We start from the raw sequence: 22,525 nt of genomic DNA, 5'->3' as shown, positions 1-22,525 counted from the left end.
GTTTTTATATGAATTCGCTCAGGGGTGCATGAAGGCGTGTACCAATTTCATGGCAGTGCATTTCGTTTTTGTGATGTTCTTTCTGTTAGTTCTTTGTGAATAACTTACATAAGCATCTATACTTTGCCAACGTGATGAAAAAAAAGGAAAATGTATTAACTTCATTTATAATACAGCTTTATCTGTATTTTGGCTGAATAATTAACAGTTTTATCAGGTTATTTCTTGAAAAATGGTCATCAATCAGGTGAAGAAGAGGGAGTAAGGACAAGCTATATTTAAAGCTCTATGCTTCGCTCGGTATAACTTGCACAACAAAGTATACAAACAATCATTTTAACCTTATAAAAGATAACAAATTCACATCCATGGTATTTAAAACACCGCCCAAACCATCTCCTTGATAAAATGTAAAATGTGTGTAAAATATATCCAAAGTATTTAAAGAAAATGCTTGCATTGATATTATAAAATCAGTATAAACAGAAACAAAATTGATTTGTAAGATTTCATACACACTGACGCTACATTGTATAAAATATATGACAACTCGTGTAGGCCGCTTGCAGATGTGCTCTCAGCTGTGGAAGTGGAAGGTGCATGCACAGCTTTACTCATAGTCTTATAAAGAGTTTAAGCACAATTTATAGCGTAATACACAGGCTAAGATGAACATCCAAGGAGTTTTCTTCTGCTTCTTCTTTTTTATATGAAGCCCTTTATCTACAGAACAGCTCCCATCACATCTGTTCCCTCGGCAGACATTCACTGCGGGCCTTGGTTTTATTCCAAAAATCTGCGTTCCAAAACAGCTCTGCAGTCCAGAGGGAAAAAAATCCACAACAGCTTCCCCAAATGTCAGGGTTTGTCTTTCAAATTAACGTCTTTGGGAAGAAGCCGTAGCATTAAGCGATGCCTCGACCGCTTATGACAGCTTCACCATTTATAAAACAATCTTGTCCGCACAAAAACAAGTTAGTTCTCTGATGAGTCTGTTTACTCGTTAAAACAAACAAACAAAAACAAACAAAAAGTTTCCACAGTGTGCTTCAGTTAACTTTAAAGATGCTAAAGACGTGAGGCGAGGCGGAGGGATTGCCTACGCTGTGGAGTCTGAAGGACGGGCCCGTAATGGCCTGCAGCTCCGTGCCTTTGTCCAGTCGCAGGAGGCCGGACACCTGGCAGGGCTTCAGGAAGTGGAAAGGGTGCGGCCCGGCAGAGGGGGTTGTCCCGTAGCCTTCCATGCATTGCAGCTTCTGAGCCCTCAAGCCAAGGGTCACCACGTCCAGCTTCACGTACTGAGACTGCTGCTCGTTGAACAACACCTGAATGGACAGAGAAGATGATCTCTCATGAACAGGTCAGCAGAGGGAGAACTTGTTTCTGGAGTATTCATGTGAAACCCAAGCACACTGTCTCAGGATTTCATGACTTTTTCTTTCTCTTTTTTTTTTTCCTTTTGCTTAGATTTTCTCCAGACTTCTGTCAGCCTGACAAGGAGGAAGGCCTGGATACTTGAGATTACCCAAAACCTGATACCCAGCTCTCCAAAAACATGATTCATACATCTACACTATGACTGCTCGAGCTAAATAAAGCTTGCTTCTAGCTTTGTATGCAGACTTTTTTAATTCACCCTACTATCCAACCATCCATGCATTTTCTTCCACCTATCCAATTCAGAGTCACAGAGGGGCTGGAGCCTAATTCACCAGACTAAAAGTAAGAAATGTATTTTTATAGGTGTGATGCTTTAACCTGGATCTCTGTTTTATTTAAGATGTTTTCAGCTGGATTCATCTTTCTCAGAATCGTCAGTGTTTGAACTTTGTCTTAACCATCCCATGAACCCGTTTCAGTTTACTTTAATTTCACTTTAAATTATTACCCAACCATAGTCTGAAATTGTTTTTTGAAATTAAGTTGGCAGGATAAAAATATAGAATTTTGTGAAATAATATAAAGATACCTAATCAACTTTAAAGCTGCATTTATACCTTTGGGACAAAACATTTTCATTTTGACTCTGTTTTGGTCTTTTACATAGACTGTATATAAAAGATGGATGTGCCCATCGCAAACACGAAGTATGACACAGTATGTGGTTTCAGAGGAAGTCAGGTTAAAGGGAAGTCATATAATGAATTACTTCATTATATGACTTTGTAAAAAAAAAAAAAGTTAAAAAAAGATGAATTTATGTCATCAGTCACCAGCAGCTGACAAAGACTTTGATTTTTTTGATTTGTTTCCTGTAAGAGTGTACTCCTCTTACTGCGAATATGGGTTTCTTAATCATTTTGTCATAAAAGGAATTAAACAGAGCTGCCCGTTCCAGGAAATAATTCACTGTCAGCGAAAACTGAATTCCCTAAAAATACATTACACAATGTCGACTTTGTTTGCTGCATTACATACTGGCTAATGCGTAACTGTAAACAGTACAAAGCCTCAGGGTTTAAAGAGTGAAGCCAATGTAGAAGTAACTTAGCTTGTGTTCTTTTTAATAGTCACCAGGGGGCGATACAGGTACAAAAATAATTCTAATCCTATATACATTTAAGGCAAAATGTCTCTTTCTTGACCTCTTTAAACACTTTCCTGTTGAGTTTATGGACTTAGTCACTCATTTGAATTAAAAACTTAAGTAAACATTTGTCATACCAAGTTCCAGAAAGGAGGATTAGCCAAGGTGTGCTTGCTGACTAACAACTTGTGAGGTATAATTCATTAGCCAGTGATTTTTGTTTTGTAACATTACTGCAAAAATATTGTTTTACAGTAGCATTATGAATTTTAAAACCTTAAGCAGAGGACATTAATACTGTGCAACCAAATTTTCTTTGAAGGGTTTATATTAAAAGTGAACAGCTAGATAGCTAGCTTAGTTAGCAAGGTATGCTAACTAAGCTAGCTAGCGCAAGCGGATCGGCTCCAGTCCAATTATGTTCTTCAGCAACCAGTGCAAATTTTGATTTAATTCTAGTCATAAGTCTAAAGTCATAGTCAGTTTTAATCGAATAAATCTCATAAAATTATAGTAAATATTAAATCTAAATGTGATTCAGTTGATTAAAATATGAAGCGTAAAAGTGTGGCGTAGTTTGGTGTCCTACTTTTATTGACATCAAATGTGTCCATATGTCTGGTCTTGTCTTTGTCCAAAGCACTAACATTTTGTCACATTTTAATAAGAAACAGGGAGATTTCTGAGTTCTGTTTCCAAAAAAAAGCTGTACCGTTGCCCGAGGGCTGATCGATTGTTAGCATCTAACCACTGGATCGCTGCCAAACACATTCTGCCTTTCTACAACTTAATTATTTGTCTTTGGATCTCATCTCCAGAATATTTTCATCTCGTTCCTATTCGCAGACGTAAGCATCAGTAAAATTATTTCTCTCAATGAAAAAGGTCGTTGAGAGAAATTACTTGACAATGAAATTAACACTGATGGAAAATTGAACTTTTTTTTTTTTTAAAAAGATGTGGGCATCTTTTATTTACGGTTCACCAGAACCTGAGGGAAATATCTGGATCTTTACTTCATCTTTGCTTGCATATCACTGTGTACATCAGCTAGCTGCCAACTGGGAACCATTTTGATTTTGTACAGTTTATCACACACAAACAGGCAGGACTAACCTGGTGTTTTTTTCTTTTGTGTAAAGAGAAAACATGCTAACTCCACTCAGAGGCGCTCTGTCTGGGTTCAAAGTACATCACTGAGCTGCCTTTAATACTGCCCACATTCATTTGAGGCATTATTAATGGAAAAGTTGTGACTGGTTCAGCTTTAAGGTAGAGGTGCGGCTGCCAGACAGTCCCAGACTAATGCTGGGTTAGCTTAGATAAGCCCAGACTCCTTGTTTAATAGCCACACCTTGTATGCAGAGTTTGCAGCTCAAAATAAACTATCGCTCCTAGCAGAAACTCACCTGGCAAAACAGGAAGTAGACGCCTGCTTTCTCCACGGTGAAGGTGCCCTGCTCCTTGTTGTACCTCACCGCTTTACTCATATTCAACGTCCTCTCTTCCCAGCCCTTGATCACCCCACCTTCTCCCACTGTTAGACACATGCACACACATCCCAGGTCATTCCTCTCAGAGACAAAAGATTCAAAGATCAACCTCTGTCCTTCACTTTTACGACTCTTACCTTGCTGAGAGGAGACTTTGGTTACTGACGGAAAGCAAAAGCGATGTTGAAAGAAAAGGAAAAGGGAAAGTCAATTAAGATTTTATGAGTGCAATCGTATAGGGGTATATGATTGAAAACACTTCAGCAGATGCTACACGAGACAGCTACGAGAGATCTGCCAAGCCACTTACTCTCAAAATGAGACGCCGCTTTCCTTCCATTTCCACTCCTCCCTGCTTTCGACGTCCTCTCTGTAAAAGGGAGGCAGGAAAGGAGACTGAATGCACATAAAAATGACGTCTGTGGGTTTTTTTTTTTCTTGAACAATTTATTTGGACAAAGCAATCATCCCCATCTCTATCTGTCTAATAACATGAAGCGTTAATTTGGTGCCATTCAGATCCAGACCTGGCTGGCTCTAACAGGGTTAGCAGATGGGTAAAGGATTTCCTTTCACGTGCTTCAATAATATTTCCTCAAACTATTATTTTCGGTCAGAAGCGCGTGCCTCCTCACCACCACACGCACTCACACGTTTAGCAGCTAATCTTGGAGCCAGTTGGTCGCAGTCATGTAGAAAATACTGAATACAGAGATTGGATGGAAGGAAGGAGGCTGGAGAGATCTGATTGGAAGGAAGGGTAAAAAAAAAATTAGAAAACCAATAAAACCCCTAAGATGGACAGGGGGAAAGTGACTGATAAAGCAGAAAAGGACAGGCATTAAAAGGCAAAGCTGAAGAACTAAAAGGCTAAGCAAGAAAAATGAAGTGCAGGAACAGGAGAGTCAAAGAGGGTCTTTGGCTGCAGCGTGACAGAGTGAAGCAACAGCCAGCTTCATCCAAGAACAAGCTCAGATAGCTGCAATAAATAAAGCACAGCACTGATGACCGCCTGCTCTTATTCCCCACTAAAAGTTTTTTTTAGGGTTTTTTTGCCTTACAATCCAGCCGATTTCAAACACTGATACAACTCTGTGTATGAACTGTGAATGACACACTTTATGTTTCAGGATGAGACGGGCCAAACGCCCCCAACGGTCATCATTCGGGAATATTGAGCCCCTGTGAAAATAACTCACATGTGGGTGACCCTGTGGACTTTGTGGATTTGCTATGGCCGAGCGTAAAGCCCTCAGGCTGGCCAGATTTTCTCGACTTAAGCTGTCGGTCTTTTCAGAGGAGAACATAACAGCAGTGTCCTGCTGAAAGGCAAGACTGGAAAAAGCTGTTTGCTCTTCTTATTCCCTCGTTTTTCTTCTTTTTTTCCATTGACAGCCATGAGTTTCTGACAGTTTAATGAGATATTAGTTACTAAAACCAATAAGCTAGCACTTAGAGGATATCAATACAGATACACTGGTGAAATCTAGACTCTAATCCCCTTTAAAAAGCCCTCGTGTGGGTTCACTCTCGGGCAAAACGTGGACAATCAAGCAGTCCCGTGATGGTGACGCAAGCAGAGGCTATAAATACAGCAATGATAGGTCATCAAATATCACCGCTTTCACAACAAATCATAGCTGTGTCAGTCGTGTGTTCTGGCGGTGGGGAAAAAAATCAATTTCATTGCCCGAAAGCGTGCAACAAGGCCCCCAGCGCCCGCGCCAGCTGCTTTTTTTCTGGGACTCGAGGCCGCTCTGGTCAGACCTGTAATTTCTGAAACAGTCTTCCAGCTGCCTACTTTTTCCTGTGTCAACTTTTAGCAGCGGGTAGTGCCTGCGGCCCGCGAGACCTGACCAAAGTGGCATGTGGGGCCAAGACTGGCCAGCGCTCTGCGTTAAATGTTCTTCCTAAAAAAACAACAGTTGGTAAGGAGACTGTGTCTGTGGCAATTTGGAGAGCTGAAAGGACAGGACGTCTTATACATGCCGGTGGTGCTGCAGTGCAAGAAAAATGTCAGGCTTTGGCAGGCTTTCGAGACGCAGTACCATCTAGATTTGGGCGGATTGGGCCAAATATCGATAGTATCGATACAAATGCTGGTATTGGTGCGATAGGATCGCATTAATGTCCTAATAAGTTCAGTGTGTAGCCAACTGAATTGTGTTAAATAATTTTATTGGAAAAGGAAAAATATCAAACATCTACTGTGAAAAATGGCCTAACGTCTGTTTTAATTACAGACTTCAGCACATTTAAACAACAGAAGCTCATGTGCTTTAGAGATGGACACATTTAGACTCCAGGTCCTCAAAAAATCACTTTCAAAATACATGAAAAGATGAAAGGTGTGTTTTCTCTTAGTAACTACTCATCACTAACCATTTAAATGTGTTAGGAATTAGCAAATTGATGATTCATCTCATAAATCTGCTACATAAGCTGCCTTTAGAGGTTAAAAGTATTGCTGAAACACTGGCCATGAATTTACTTGGTATGGGATCGATACCAAATTAGCAGTATATCACAGCACTAGTACCATCTCTCTTCACTCGATGCCCCACCAGCAGCTCTCTCTTCTCCAGGATCAGCTGAACAATGGCCTTCCTCTGTTTGTTGACCTGTTGAAACACACAGAAAAAAACCAAGCTATTAACAAACGGCCAGTTATTTTTCTCATAACTTTTTTTTTCTGGCACAGAACCCACTCACGGCCACAGACAGCCTTTATTTCCTGCCAGCCACATAAGCAGCAGACTGGTCTCTGGCAGTATCCTGCCCCCTTTGCTGCCATTCTAGCTGTAAATCTACCACTTCCTCAGCGACTGGTTGCGACACCTAATGCATGTTTTCAGCACTTCGAATTTTTCACATGTCATTTTTTTTCCGCAAGAAAGAAATTGATTTTGTCAAGCCAGACAGGATTTAAACCCTCAACTGGAAGGTGGCTGGGGGGGAGACTCCACTGGGTGACCGAAGGAGGCCTAAATCGAGTAAGAGGAGAAGCTGCTCCAGAGGAGGGGGGAAGAAGTATGTTTAAATTTACTGCTACTGTGGAAAAGCAGGCCGAGAGAGCTGCAGTGCACCCTCCAGACGTTCACTCACTGGGCTCTCATCAGAAGTTGGCTAACGGCAAATGGACAGAACAGGGGCCCCCTTGGGGAGGGCTCCAGCAACACTCCACGTGTCCAATTTTGGGGGGTATTTGTGTTATGTGCAGGTTTCTTGCCCCCCCCCTTCTCTTTCTCCTGATATAAAATCCATTGCAATCTGGTTTTGTGAAATACACTGAACTCAAAAACAGAAAAAAAACAAGAAGAATTTCCATTCTGGCTCCTTTAGGAAATTTATTTGTCTTGTGATGCAATCTAGTGTCGGATATTTGCTGCAAGTGCAAAACAGAAAAAGAAGGAGAGTGGAAAAAAGTTTAGGAAAGCTGCACTTTGCAGGAGATTTAGAAGCGTTTGCTTGTGCGGGCTGAAAATGATTTACACTTGCCACGCTTTATCGTGCAGCCCGTTTCACGCCTCGAGTCCCCGGCAGACTCGAGGCAGTGGGGTGAGCGGGCATACGCCAAATAGCTGAGGCTTTCCAGTAAAATTAGATTTAAAAAAAAAAAGGAGCACAACTGGCACCAGAGTAATTAATCATGATCACCCACCCGGGGAGAATGGGGGTGGAGGTGGTTAACAGGGGGAGGCGGACACAAAAATAAGCAACAACTCGGCACAATTTGACTGCGCTTATTGGCGAGTAATAAAAGTGCCAAGCAGAGAAATGGTGCGAGAGAATAAGTAGTCTACGTGCGAGGGGCGAGAGAAAAGGGGGAGGGTGAAGTGTGGATTTGTCCATATGCCCCCAGCCAAGATTCCCGTAACCGCAGCCACAAAAGAAGTTACATAAGAAACACTTGATGGTCTTTCAAAAAAAAGTTGCAGGAGAGTAAATATTATTGTTGGTGCAAAAACGGAGAGGGGCTGTCTGCACGCTCGAATTATTAAGGTCTTTTTCTAAAGTATGACACAAACCTGCTCGAGTCGGTCCTGCAGGATCTTGAAGGACTGAGACAGGTCCCGCGTCTGTCGCAAAGTCCACGCCGTAAACAGCGCGCTGCATGCGGCCAGAGACAGAGCCACCAGCGCCAGAGAAGCCCAGACGACCCGCAGCCTGCGTACTCGTCTCCTCTGCAGAATCCGATGCATATTGGTGCAGACTGCGCTGCTAATCACCGCCGCAGACCATCCGAAATCCCCCGCTTCAACTCCATTCCAGCAGAGCATGAAGTCCCTCCAAATGCATTTCAGTCCAAATGTCCATCCAGTCTGGCAATAAGAGGACAGGCTGTGACCGCTCTGTAGGATCTGCTCTTTAACTTTTAGCTTTATCTGGCAGATGAGTTTGAAAGCAAAGCAGCAAAAACATCTGATCAAATCACGGCCACCATCCTCCGTGTGTGCAGGCCGTCTCCAAATACAAGAAAACTGTGCAACTGGCGCACATCAACTGTTGCATCCTTCTCCTTGTGATTCGTTGACTCAGCTCTCTTGTCTTCCCTTTAAACGGCGTGCTGGGGGGTCAGTCTATTAGACAGACAGACCGAGCACACATGAATGTACACACACGCGCTGAGAGAGACGCACACACACGCAGCCACACACTCTCTGCTGGAGGCGAACTTTGCGTGCGCCCTGAATTTTTGATACCAGCTGGCAGCCGTCGTGAAAATCGACGAGGGGAGCGCACGGAAAGCTTTACGCGAGGCTTCCGCTGCATGTCAAATCACTCTCATCAACTCCAAATATGTGCCATTCATGTCCGCGACAGTGCCGTGTGCAACCACACGGTGGCTGTATAGACTCACGATCTGCACGCTGCATGTTTGGTTTCCACTGTGCCATCAACAGGTGAGCCAGAGAGCAAAGTTTTCATTCATAATTGAATTTATAAAAAGAAAAGCAAAAAAGATAAACCGTTCCAGGGAACAAAAGGACAGTGGGTTCAAACAGGAGTACCAGCTCCTTCTATACAAAGCACAGAGGTTCTTATCTTCAGAGAATTTCACGTGGGGACACTGTGTCCTGACCACTAGATCTCTGCAACTCCTAAAATATTTTCTGGAGAGCGCGTTGAATCATTTTAAACAAGCATGCTGCTGAAGCCACATTTACAAAATGACGCTGTTCATTAAAATAGCAGGGGTATGAGGCGCTTTTCAGAGCTCTAGTGCCTTTTTACGAGGCCCCACACAGCAGGCACCATATCAAACAGTAAATTAAAATCAAACTTGAATTTAAAAGTAGCCCGAGGAGTCACGCTGATGCTTTTCTTAAAGAAGAACAAACCTTTCATTGCTCACATACTGTCTTCTTCGTCTTTCCAGCCTTTGTTGGACAGCACTGCTGGCACCTCACCTGCCGATCTGAACGTCTAACGCACGCACACGTATGTGAGAATGAGCATCCTTGTGCACATTTGTGTGAAAATGAAGGGTTAGGGTTAAAATAACTTCCTGCCCAAAAAGATTAGAATAAATCTACAGTTTTCCAGTGAACATATAGGTGAACACAGAGACTTTTGGAATAACATGCTCTGGGCAGCCCAATGAAAGACAGAGCTGTTTGGCCACAGGAGCAGTAGACTTGTTTGGACCCAATGTGGCTTTTCAGGAGAAGAACCATCTGTAAAGCATAGCGGTGGAAATGTTTTCATTTGGGGTTTCTTGCTTCAAACTTTGGTGAGTTTGCAGTCATTGATTCAGAGTGAATGTTGATCAGGAGCATGCAGCAAATCCGCAAAGGCCCACTTGCAGGAATGGAAGAAAACCCTTAAATGTACTGCACGGAAGGACGGTCTAACATTTCAGCAAGCAGATGCCAAGCGCTGTGGACGATTATGCAAATGTTACATCTATTGATAAATATCTATTTTTTTGTTTGCATCCTAGTATATCACGTTTATTTGCAGGCACTGTATCGAAGAAGATGAAATGTTGAATATGATTCAAAAACATGGAACGTCTCCATTTCACAAGTGTATGTATCAGAGTCATGTGATGAACTGTCCAGAGTCCACCCCGCCTTATGACAGCTACTGTGGATGGGATGCGTGGGAGAGTCACCAAACAGGGACTGAGAAATACCCCTGCTTAGCACTACTCATGGTTAAAACTCCACAGAAATGTGACTCGTCCTCACATGGCGAATAGAACAATGTGAGCTGCAGCGCCTTGAGGCAGTTGAATTGAATAACTACCAGTGGACTTTTCTGTTTTAGCTTTTCATGGCTTATTAGCAGCAGGTACTTGTACTTTGATCTGTGCATGTCCTGTTAAATATAGCAGAGGTCTGTATATTTATGTGGAGGCTAAAGTATTCAAAACTGTGTAAAAAGTCAAAGACAGAGTTTGGTCGCTTGCAGCGATCTTGAAAGTCAACATTTGTTACAACATCTTCAACACAGTCTGAACTCTGTTCTCTGTCAAGATGATCCCACACTGCTTCTATGATGTTGACATCTGGCTCTGGGGAGGCCAATCCATGGGTGATAGTGTCCCACTGTGTGTTTTATTGCTTTGGCAGTATGTTTGGGTCATGCTCAGATGCTTTCCAGTATTGCATGGTGGATAAAAATCTAAATGTACCTCATAACTGTATCTTTTTCATGAGCTGTTTTTAAGGCCACACTGCACACCGTGCAGAGATGTGCTAAGTTTTTGGCTAATGGCTCTTTGGGAATCGGCATGTTATTTTGTGTCTGTCAAACTTTGTTATCCTTGATATTTTTCATAGATTCAGCTAAAGAAATGGGAACAAATTATGTGTTTTTGTGCCTAAAAGTACAATTTAAAATTGGTTCTTTGCTAAGTTGTCTGTTTTGTGTTGACACAGCAGTGGTTCGTCCCTTCAGTCCCTGAGTTAAAGGGCCTTTTTTTAGTCTTGACTGATTTATATGTTTGTCTTGTGGCTTAACAAACAAACCAAACATTTCTCTGATGATGACCAAATACAAGGACTGGACTGAAACTGAGTGAAAAAGCAGCCAAAGAAGAACATTGAAAGAGCTTCAAAAAGCCTGGAGAACTATTCCTCAAGAGCACTTCAAAGAATGTCTGCAAAGCCTGGCTGCTCGGAAGTAAAACACAAAGAAATCAGGACTAAATCAAGACTTTTGCATAGTATGTATTGAGCATAGTTGGAGAAAAAATGACACCAAACTGGGATTTTTAAAAATGGGTGATGTCAGTACGCCCCCTATTGGCTAAATTGAGCTGCATTAAAGTTTTAGCTCTGGATAGCACAGCTCATCTACTTTGTAGTAATATTAAATCTATACGTCTGATGTTAATAAAAGAAAGACAAACAGACTAAAGAAGAAATGCGCAGCTACACATGCACGTCACCTTGAATTCTGACAGATTTTATTACTCTAATCAAACCAACAGGTGGACAGTTTCTGGTTTTCAAGACAGTCACAGCATGAAACCACTGACTCTCGTACATGTTGAGTGTTTTATTCATTGTTTGTTTTTACACACAGCAAATGACCCAAAATTCAAGCATCTACCTTTTGTGGCAATTTCATGGCTTCGAATATCAGATGAAAAACTTATGGATCCATTTTTGGTGATTTTCTTTTCAGTGTTTTGACTTCAGCTGAGGAATTTACTGCTCCTCTGTGAGCCGAGGGAATTTATGCACCTCATGAAGCTCTTTTTTTAAAAACCCAGCGGATGAAGTCGAAAATGCCCCGAAAAGCCTTAATTCACAAGGTTTCCACACAACTTTTATTTTCGGTAATTTCACAGACGACATTGGAAATATGAGGACATTAAAGACACCGACCTCACCTCACCGGGAACACTGATATGAGCTCTTATGGTACACTGGATAACACGGCCGCACAGCCGTGGAAATGAGAATGCGTCACGGTTGCCTCCTCTGCTATTACACAGTGTTGTAATCACACACACATATTCAACACACTAAAAACTGAGGAAACATCTTAAAAAATATTAAACTGGTGAGCTGCTGCTCTCTGTTTTATGCACAAAGCGTCTCTTCTGAGATTTACTGCAGTCGTGACTGACAGGAACACGGGCTGAACTTTGATTTTGAAGTGCTTTGGGAAATCCATGTTGGGAAAACAGTTTGAGACCGAATAATTTATAGCACTTGGTCTGAAATTCTGATGGGAAGCTGCAGATAAGACATAATGATCCCCTCGTGATCCCTTGGACTCTGTGTGGATTTTTGTGGAAATGCACTTTGTAGCAGCACAAAGATTTACTTTGCAAACCTGAGCTAGGCTGCAGATTTTGCACATTGGACATGCAATATTTCGATGTCCCAAAGATGGATAGCGAACTAACTAAATAAAATAAAATACCATGCATTCCAGAGTGAATTACTTTGTAAATGCAAATTGCAAAAAGTAACAAAGAACGGTCAGCGGTTTCTTCTTGTTTAGAAAGAAAGAAAACAAACCAAATATAACCCCCAGCTCAGCCTGTTTTCATTAAAGTGCTGGAAAGAAGCCCTCTCTGAGAGAAAAAAAATTGAGACTGAATATAAAACAGAAGTGCAGACCAGAATTACGCCGCTTTCATTTTAGCGAGACAGGTTCAAAGACGTGCACTGAGCCCAGTCCAAGATTTTCTCTTAGTTTTCAAATACGACCAGATGGATTGTTTTTGTTTGACTCGAGGCTTCGTCCAGGTCTTTGAAACCAGTCCCGCACGTCTGGCTGCAAAGATGGAGGTTTTAGTCTGAGTCCAGCTGATTCCTTTAGCGTACACTCTCATCACAAGACCTCAATACACATAAACAGCTAGAAAAAAGAAGAAAACAGTGCAAATACCAACGCTGTGCTTCACAACAGCTTCGCAGCGCTCCTCATCTGGAAGACGAGAGGCAGAGGTGACTGACTCTTTGGTTGCTGTCGTTGGAGTAAATTTAAAGGGATACGATACAAAAAACCTTTAAAACAGTCGTACACTGAACATATGTCTTAGTGTTGCGATGCATAAGATTTTTGAGGATCTTTGTGCAAAAAAAACCCCAACAAAATTCAGATCATATCTTATACCTTAGGTCACAAGTTGTCTAAAATGTCACTACATACACATGTATCACACCCTGTTGTCTAAATGTTTCATCATTTATCACACAATTCTTAACACGTCACACAAACACAAAACAGCTTCAGTGTCTCTGTATTGTACTTTTTAAATGTATTGCACGCATTTCTTCCCCATTCCAACACTTGACACTGCATATTCTTTTCAACATAAAAGTAAATGACCATTGGCTAAATCCCTGCCCGGCATAGTGATTGTCCAGTTTCTCCACAGTGCAGAGACAGAGTTTTTCCAGTGCTCGTCAACAGGTACCGGAGAAGACCAGAGAGCCTCACGTTTCACAAGTTTATAGTGAAATTCAGGCATTGTGTCATTATTCTATAGGCACTAACTGTGCATAATACATCATCTGAAGTATGTGTAATATTGGTGTAAATCAGACAATTAATTTTATGTTATTCATATACGGTGGGGGAACTAAATATTTGATCCCCTGCTGAATTGTAAGTTTGCTCCCTTCCAAAGAAATTAATAGTCTCTTTGATGGTAGTTTCATTTTAATGGAGAGAGACAAAATATCACCCAAACATCCATCTGCTGCTTGAAGATTGTCTAGGCCAGTGTTTCCCAACCACTGTGCCGCGGCACATAGGTATGCGTGCTGTGGAAAATTATCTGGTTCCACCTGATTAGTACTCTAAGCGATCAGCCTGAGTAACAGGCAGAACAATTACATTCTCTTCCACTAGAGGGCAGTACAACTACCTGCTCTAATTAAATGGGTTGCCAACTGCCAGTAAAACAGAAGAAGACGAAGAAGAAATTGCATAATCCGGTTGTTCAGTGATGACACGATGAATCCTACTTCCGGGCCTAAAGTAGTCTGCGTTTAATATGGCTTTTGTGTTGTTAACATGTTTAATGTTTTGTATTTTCTTCTATTTAATCTCAAAAAGCTCCTAAAACAGTCAGTGATCACTGCTGACCTCCCTCGGCTTTTATTACCACTAATCATTTATTTAAGCTCAGTTTTTAAAACCTTAGGATGTAACTACAGCCCAGCCCATGCAGCAGTATATGAATGGCTAACCTCGTATTATGGATGGATTATCTCAGTTGTTCTCCTGGCTGAAGTTTGGTCCTTTTACAGCATCCTGCCATGCGATTACATTTGTTCCTGACCACCGAGAACACTCACGTTAACTTTTATTGAGTGGAAAAAAAGTTAGCTTGTTTATATTATGCTAACATAGCTGTGTCGCTAGCGGTCACGTAGCACATCATTATATACCAGCTAGCCAAACTTCAGTAACCCTACAAACGTCACTGCTGTTTAGTTTTCTGTCTTCATTTATGCTGGAAGTGATAACAGAGCTGTACGTTTTAATTTGTTTCCAAAACCCCGCAGTCAGGACATGCTATATTGTATTTAGATAGAAGCTAGCGAGCTAACTTCCTGCTAACTTCTAACTCCGTTAAATGTCATAAATTCTGTTTTCATGGATGCCTGGATGTTAAACTCAATTGTTACACCTGGTAGAGCAGAACGCTGATCATTTTATTAAAGATGAAAGACTTTAGACAGTTTTTCAACTCTCAGTAATGCCATAGTGATCGTTTGATATATGGACCTGCAGCGGAGTTTAGACCCGGACACGGCTAGTGACGTCAGACTGAACAACCGGATAGTCATGCTGTGAGACCACGCAGCGCGCAATAGCAATAGATAAATATCTGAAAAGAAAAAGTAGTCAGTTTGATCTGGGTCCTGGAGAAGATTCCGGCCCTTGCAGTGGTCAAAAAAAAAAGAAAGAGGTATACTGGGGACAAATGAGCCAATTCCACTATACCTGGTGTGCATGGGAAAATGATCAATATGCTCTTCGTGACATTTTTGTTTGGTAGCGTTTGCTGTGCTTTTTCTAATGTGAAATATGTGCTGTGGCTCCAAAAGGTTGGGAAACACTGGTCTTTTATCTTTGTGGGTTTTGGGGTTTTTTGCTGGAAGACCCATCCATGACTCATTTCAGTGTTCTGACTCAGAGGACAAAGTTCTTGTCCAAGATTTCATGGTACAGTGAAGTGGTCCTGTACCTTTAGCTGTAGCATGTTTCCACCTCCGTGCTTGACTGTGGGGATGGTGGTGTTTGGGTCATACTCAGCATTTCTCTTCCTCCAAACATGGCAGGTTGAGTTGATTTTCTTTCTCCCAAGCTTTCACTGAATCATTCAGCTGACAAACTTAAGTCAGGCCTTCTTGAAAAGAAGAACTTTACAAGTGTTGTAAGATTTCAGTCCATTAGAGAGTAGTGTGTTAGCAATGGTGTTTTTGGTGACTGTGGTCCCAACTGCCTTCAGATCTTTAATAGTGCACTGGTCTACCACCTGTCTCATGATTATCCTCAGCTCATGAGGCAAGACCTTGCATGGAGATCTAGGCTGAGGCTGACTGATGGTTCTTTTATGTCTTCTATCTGTGATGGTCCTGTAGCCCATCCCATTCCTGTGCAAGCTTACAATCTTGTTCCTGACATTGACTTTGACAGATCTTTGTTCTTGTCCATGGTGGTGGAGAGACTGAAATGTGGAATCATTAATTCATTGATTGACTGTAATCCGTGTGCCACACACAGCCAATCTGTGGGAGCCAGAATTCTGACTGGGTTGTAGGGGATCAAATACTTATTTCAGTCAATGAAAATATGCAATTCCGTTTAGAACTCTTATGTGATATGTATTCTGTCTCTCTCCATTAAAATGACAGGTATTTTAAAAGTTATATCTCTTAAATATTATACTGTGGTAGGGGTGTGTTTCTACCAACTTTAAGTGATCCGTAAAGTAAAGGCTAGTTACCAACATGTAGGTGACGTTTGCTGCATAAAAATGGTGAAAAATGTTATAGTTAATATGCAACACATTGCTAAATGGCTTTAAAGTTAGAATGTTAAGGAAGGCAGGGATTAGCAAACAGTCAATAAAAATCAGCTTGTCAAGTTTTGGAAAGAGGCCACTGAGTGGTGCTCCATCCCTGCAGTGTGTGGCCTGACCTCATGGCTGCAAAGGTCACGAAAGGTCATGAGGGTTGGGTTAAGGTTGAGCCAGGTGCTCCAGCGCCTCCCCCTCGCAGCGCATGCAGTGGTAGCCCATGGAAGCAGTGATATCGAAGCTGCCCTGGCTGAGGTAAAAGTCCATCGATGGTTTGTTCCAGTCCAGGACGGTGAAGTTGAGCTGGTGGCAACCAGCAGCCAGAGCCAGCTACAGGAGAGCAAAAACAAGAAGGAAGACAGGAATGACTGCTGTAGATGTAGCATGGAAGCTGTTTCTGCATGCTGCCTCTGAGACACTGTTCAGCATATTTTCCTGCAAATATTGAAAACAGGAAAATGCTCAAGGTTTACCTTCTCCATTATTCACGTTTCACTCACCTGTGCCACCTTGCTCATTAGTGCTTTACCGACACCTTTCCCTGAAAGACAGATCACGTGCATTACTTGAGATTTCCTGCAAATATAGGGTCAGAGTGATGATGAGACATCTTCTCAGAGGCTGTACTGTACCTCTGAACTCAGGCATCACATACAGGTCCTCCATATAAATGGCTCTGCCTGACCAGGAGCTGTAGGAATAGAAGTAAAGTGCATAGCCGATCTTTGTGTGCCCTGAAAGAAGAAAACAGTTTGAGCATGTAAAAATAACCGTTATTTAGAAGAAGCAAAATTCAGCATTCATGAAATTTGTGTATTCGTTTTGGTGCTCCTTCCCACTGAGTGAATGACTCTGAACATTTAGCACAGTGATTATTAACAGCATAATGCTTTACATTACACTGTAAACACATAAATATGTATCATTTCCCTCACATCAGTGAAAAAAGTGATATGAGTCGTGGTGCTGCTCACAGTTAATGTGCAACAATCTTTATAAATGAAACCTCATATTTCCCAGTGGTGAGGCTGGTTAGGTCATTTTAACCACTATTACTTCTCTTTTTTGTTTTTGGTTCCTTGGAGGCAGCAGAACATCTGGAGTCATGTGTCTAGTGACTTGATGAATCTGATGATTCTGAGTCCAAAACTGTTTGGCTGCTAACTTCTCTGCTGATTGGCTCTGGACAGTTCATGGATTTATTGAATTTTTTCAGCAGCTCAAAGCAGCACTGATGAGAGCGGAGCACAACTTTAATGAGATCCAAGACATAAGTAGCTACTTCTCAGTATAGCCTCTGATAGTTGAAGCCTTCAGATAGTGGACAGCGGTGACTGTGTGGAAAAAGGCCCGTGTCATGGAAGGAAAAAGCACAGCTGGGCAGCAGAGCGTATATTAATGGTCTAATTACTGCATTCTTAGGAAAAGCACTTCAACTTTGTTATGTAAGAAGTGTTTTAGGAGGGAGGGTACATGTGCTGTGTGCTGCTACATTAGGTAACATAAGTAATAAATATGCAGGATGATGTAAATGGACGCTATATGGCAATTAATGTTTGTGTTAAGTGTAGCTACCGTTTTCCAGTTAGTGCGACACAAGTAATTATACAAAAATATATAAAATGTTAAACTTGTTTAGCTTTTTGTATCTTATAGTGCTGAAGTCTTGCTCTTGAGTCTACAGTTAGCTTAGTTTTTGACCTTTTGGCTTTACTTGATATACCTCTACAGTTTACTCCTGAGTTTTTCTTTTTGTTTCTCCTGCTCGCTCTCTCCGTTGGTAAGGTTCTGTTACTGTTAGCGGGTCGTCACCCATCAGTTTTAAGTTTGTGTCAGTAACCGGGTTACAGCTGTTAGACAGTAGATCGCAACAGTGTGTGAGAAAACTGGGCGTAACATGATCACCTTCTTTGGTTTTGTGCTGTTCTGGCACCTCAGCGATGATCCCGTGAAAGAACGGGTTCTTGGAAAAGCCATCCTGCTCCAAGTCTGAAAAGAAATTATAGATACTGTTACACGGTGTTTTCACAAGGGGAAATTCAGTTTACATTTAACAGTTTGAGGCTTTTTATCAAAATGTAATCTTAGCTAAGAGAGAGCTTTAAAACCAGTTCTTGAGCTTTTGTTGGAAAATACAGTGCAATGGTTTTTCCTCAAAGGTCCATAATTCCTAATTTTAGAATGAAGCTTCCTGGGAAAACCTGTTACCTGGTGGTAGAAACAAATGGCTCACAGACAAATACTTTATTATAGTGTGATAAAATCTACTGGGCTTAGATAAATATAACTGAACACCAAACTATACTTGATACAGAAACTTTATTTTTTGGTTAGAAGAGTTTTTCATCTGGACGATAAAGTCCACATTACATACTCTGTGTATTTATTCTCATTGCACTTCCTTTGGTAGTTTTCACATCCACAACTGAGTTCCCCTGAAGCAGCTGAAATCTGCATTAATCAAAATGTCTTTTTTATTGGCTTATTTGTTACACTGTTGACTTTACAGCTGCAGAAGAAGATTGTTTACTATTTTTTAAATAAATAATAACATTGATTTTTTCCAACATTTACACTGTGTGATATGTCCAACTAACTTTTATAAGGCCAAGAACACAATTTGAACCTCTATTTGAAGAGAGCGAGAAATGAGAGTCAAAGTTTGTAACCAATCAGAGAGAGTTGAGAGATTTGATTAACCAATCAATTAACCAAAAAAGCAGGAATGGTTTGACAGCTGGAGACCACTGATATTTTTCCCTCCTCATGTTTTCTGACTATTTTTTCACTAGTTTTTCCTTTGGCTAGGGTCAGTGTCACTACAGGTAGCATGAGGCGATACCTGGTCCCTACAAAGGTGGCACAAGTAGTCCCAACTCCTCCAGGATGGCACATCAATATATGCCATTGCCAGAGGGTTTGCTGTGTCTCCCAACACAGTCTCAAGAGCATGGACTCCAAGAGACAGGCGGTTACTCTAGCAGCTAGCAGAGCTAAAGAGGCCCATAGAAGGCCCTTAACCCATCAGTAGGACCAGGAGCTGCTCCTTTGTGCAAAGTGGAACAGGATGCCAGAGCAGCACAATGACCTTTAGCAGGTAATCGATGTGAATGTTTCTCACCAAACAATCAGAAACAGACTTCACAAGGAAGGCTTGAGGGTTCAATGGCCTCTATTTGGCACTTGCCATAGAATACCAGTATTGGCAGGTCCACCACTCGCACCTTGTGCTTTTCCCAAATGAGAACAGGTTCACCCTAAGCACATGTGACAGATGTGAAAGAGTCTGCTGAAGCTGAGGAGAATGTTCTTCTGCCTGTAACATTGTTCAGTGTGACTGGCTTGGTTTGGTTGTGGTCAGTGCTCATCTCGGGGGCTATAGCCAAGGGGGGACACATAGACCTCTACAGGCTCGGCAGCTGACAACTTATGTGTTTAATTCAGGAGCACTTCTCTGACTAAAGATAGCTAACTGACAACAACTAACTGCAAACGAGAGGAAAGTTGAACCTGAGGAATGAACAGAAGTAATTCTAAAAGACAGAAAACATTTTCCTGCATTCTCAAATTATGTCATATGTTGCTGTGTAGCTGGCAAGATTAGGACTCAGAAGTGACACTGAACTCAAAATTTAGGTTTATTGCTGGATTCACAGGGATCAAAAATACAAAAGAACCCAAACTAAGCAGATACTAGGATGCTAGTTTACTAACTAGGAAACTACACAGAAGACATTGAACGTACGGGACATACAGCAAGAGGGAATGAGGGACGAGGTGACAAAGGGCAGAGTGATGGAGTGGAGACACCTGTGGAACACAGCTGAACAGAATCCATCTAAAGAACCAAAGGAAGTGAAACTGAACAGGATGAGAGATTGACAAAATGAGACAGGAAACATAAACACAGAGACAGAAACCCAGACTCAAGGCATAATGACTTGCCGCAGAAAAGCAAACAAACACAGAGACATGACCGACTAAGGAGACAAGACTCATTTGAGGCAACTAACAGGGAGACTAGACAACCGCAGAGACGGAGCACAAACAGACAGACATGGAGACATGACTAGAGAACAGACAGGGACCACAAATGATGATAACCCAATAATGCAAAGCCCAGAAGACAACTAAAATATAAACAAACTACAAAGGATTTAATAAAATACTCAAGGAAGACTACTAATCATAGTAATATACAAAAGGAGCCAGACTAAATACAGACACAAAAACCTTTAGAGGAACACAAAGCCTGGAGCCCATGGCCCGGGGACTCTGACACATTAATATGATGGATGCTTTGTTTATGGTGTTTACACTTGTTTGTGATGCTCTGTGATACATTCACTATTGCTTTGTTATAACCTTATTGATGTTGGTTTTAAATGAAAAGAAGCTTCAATATGTTTAGTTTAAAATACCCTGTGGCTCTCGCTTCTCAGTAAGTCTCTTTCTCTCTTCTACAATCTCAGACTGTGGTCCAACTTACATTTTGATGTTCTGCAAATATTAAATGAGTAATGTTGGTAAATGGACTGGTTCTTACTTCTACTCTAACTGAACACTCAAAGCACTTTTATACAACTTGCCTCATTCACCCATTCATACAAGCACTGCTTTTCTATGTAAGTGCTTTCTGCCGCATTCACACTGCATCAGAGAGCAACTGATTGGCATGCAGACTGGAGCAGGTGGGGATTGAACCAGCAACCTTACGATTAGTAGGTGACCTACTCTGCTTCTTGAGCCACAGTCGCCCCATTTTTGAATAAAAAGTTCTTTTGACTTTTTGTGTTGTAAAGTTCCCAAAGACTGAGTCTTGAAGTTCCCCTTTTCAGGCATTTATAAATCCTTTGTAAAGTATAGATGGTCCTCACAACAGATGTGGTGACACAAAATACTGAACTAATGACAACTGCCTGAATTAAACATGGATTAAAATCTGACATAAGTAGTTATAAAAGCTCCATTAACACACTCACAAATCTGTATGTGTATAAAGCTGCTTTTAAAAACTTTAATTAATTCACCCAGACTTTCTAAATGATACCAAAACAAATAACGTGGTTTTACTCGATGTAATAATTTATTTGTTATTAAAGATATTATATATGTGCCTATAAAGCAAGACTAAACATTTATATCCAAGTTTATAAATTACATTATAATAACCACACACTCTTAATCATTATTAAGCATTATGGATAAAATCAAGGCAGAAACTTGAGACATCGCTACATACATTACCTTTCTGGGTCACTTTCACATGCTCTGCCAGTTTCTCATACTCTGCCAGTTCCTGGACATAAACAAAAATAGCATCAGCTGCCATCATTTATTAGGACATCCCAGACATCAGTGTTGCTCAGCTGGTAGTAAACATGTCATTTACAGGCAGTTTATTAGCCTGAAACTAACGAGCAGGACGAGCACAGTTCATGCGATAATATCTCACTAATCTAATAATAACAGCAACACCGTGTTTATGAAAAGCCCTGCTGACGTAAGCCACTACAGGCTACTTAATAATGTCCTCGGAGTCATACACACAGCTGGACCGCACGCGCGCACGTGCACGTGTCCGCTCACCATGATCATCCGCGCGATGTCCTTGCAGTCGTCCAGGTTGGCCGCGCGGATGGAGAAGTCCATGTCGAGTGGATGTGATGCGGTGATGCTCACAGTGCTGCTCCGGCCTGTCGGAGCACGGATGACGAGCACTTGGAGAAGTACCCAGCTCTTCGTCTAGCCTGGACCAGCACGCCACAGCCTCTCCACGGAGGATGGAAACTGAATAAAGAGCGCCCTCCTCCAGGTAGGAGGTGACAGGGGAGTGAGTCAGCTCCTCTTGCGGACTGAAAAGTGCACCCGAGGATTAGAGGACGTCCATTAACAGGCTTTAGCTGCAGTCGTTTAAGAGATTGCTTCCGGATGCTTTCAAGAGCAGCATCCTTTTCGCTTTATTGGTGTTCCTCTGCCTCCTGCAGGGGCCAGAGGGATCCTCTAGGGGGCCCCAGCGTAAAAAGCATACACCGGTTCCCCTTGAAGTGTTTTCCCGTATTTAAACTGTTATAAATGACTTTTCACTAATCTGTGAAACGTGTCGAACATATCAAATCATTTTGAGCCTCAAACAACACAATAGCACCAGTCATGTTTATTTATTCAGCTAAAAAGTCTTATCGATATTAAAAGTGTCTTTTTATAAAGAGATCTTCCAAGAAGGCAGGTAAATACAGATGGTTTAAGTGGCCAAAAAACACTGGGTTGATTATCATGTAGGAACAATATTTATTTTTTATTGAACCTTATTTTGTACAGGTAGTTCCTTTGAGACTCAATGTCTCATTTACTGTGCTTTGACTGTTCTTCCTGTCCTACGCAAGGCCACCTGGGTTGGCTGGAAGACTGTTTACTTAGCTCGGCAGGGCGAAGGACACTGTCTCAGCTGAACTCTGGACACACACAGACGCATATATACACATGCAGATATACACTCAT

At 41.6% G+C, this 22,525-nt stretch overlaps 2 protein-coding genes across 2 annotated transcripts; both read right to left on the bottom strand.

Moving 5' to 3' along the window:
* Positions 1-192: 192 nt before the first annotated feature.
* Positions 193-8,818, bottom strand: tnfsf12 (TNF superfamily member 12). Its single transcript, XM_005744932.2, has 6 exons — positions 8,049-8,818; positions 6,560-6,641; positions 4,331-4,390; positions 4,158-4,181; positions 3,937-4,064; positions 193-1,325 (listed from the first exon to the last, which is right to left on the bottom strand). Exons 1-6 carry the CDS (start codon positions 8,298-8,300, stop codon positions 1,050-1,052), a joined length of 822 nt encoding a protein of 273 aa, XP_005744989.1. The 5' UTR covers positions 8,301-8,818; the 3' UTR covers positions 193-1,049.
* Positions 8,819-15,057: 6,239 nt separating this feature from the next.
* LOC102209591 (diamine acetyltransferase 2) lies at positions 15,058-21,977 on the bottom strand. Its single transcript, XM_005744931.1, has 6 exons — positions 21,614-21,977; positions 21,272-21,323; positions 17,930-18,013; positions 16,657-16,758; positions 16,525-16,565; positions 15,058-16,354 (listed from the first exon to the last, which is right to left on the bottom strand). Exons 1-6 carry the CDS (start codon positions 21,674-21,676, stop codon positions 16,187-16,189), a joined length of 510 nt encoding a protein of 169 aa, XP_005744988.1. The 5' UTR covers positions 21,677-21,977; the 3' UTR covers positions 15,058-16,186.
* Between the last annotated feature and the right edge of the window lie 548 nt (positions 21,978-22,525).

This window comes from Pundamilia nyererei, unplaced genomic scaffold (assembly GCF_000239375.1).
Source record: "Pundamilia nyererei isolate P.nyererei 1_Seehausen unplaced genomic scaffold, PunNye1.0 scaffold00151, whole genome shotgun sequence".
In the NCBI taxonomy this organism is placed as follows: domain Eukaryota; kingdom Metazoa; phylum Chordata; class Actinopteri; order Cichliformes; family Cichlidae; genus Pundamilia; species Pundamilia nyererei.
The sequence above is the reverse complement of the archived record's forward strand: the minus strand, read 5'-3'. Positions and strand labels throughout refer to the sequence as shown.

Coding starts and splice junctions, on each gene's coding strand:
- tnfsf12 (XM_005744932.2), bottom strand. CDS start 8,300: ATGCTCTGCTGGAATGGAGTTGAAGCGGGGGATTTCGGATGGTCTGCG. Junction 4,391..6,559: donor GCATCGAGTGAAGAGAGATG/GTACTAGTGCTG, acceptor TCCCTTTTACAG/AGAGGACGTCGAAAGCAGGG. Junction 1,326..3,936: donor TCTACTTCCTGTTTTGCCAG/GTGAGTTTCTGC, acceptor CTGTCCATTCAG/GTGTTGTTCAACGAGCAGCA.
- LOC102209591 (XM_005744931.1), bottom strand. CDS start 21,676: ATGGACTTCTCCATCCGCGCGGCCAACCTGGACGACTGCAAGGACATC. Junction 18,014..21,271: donor TGTGAAAGTGACCCAGAAAG/GTAATGTATGTA, acceptor ATTTCTTTTCAG/ACTTGGAGCAGGATGGCTTT. Junction 16,759..17,929: donor ACAGCACAAAACCAAAGAAG/GTGATCATGTTA, acceptor TTCTTCTTTCAG/GGCACACAAAGATCGGCTAT.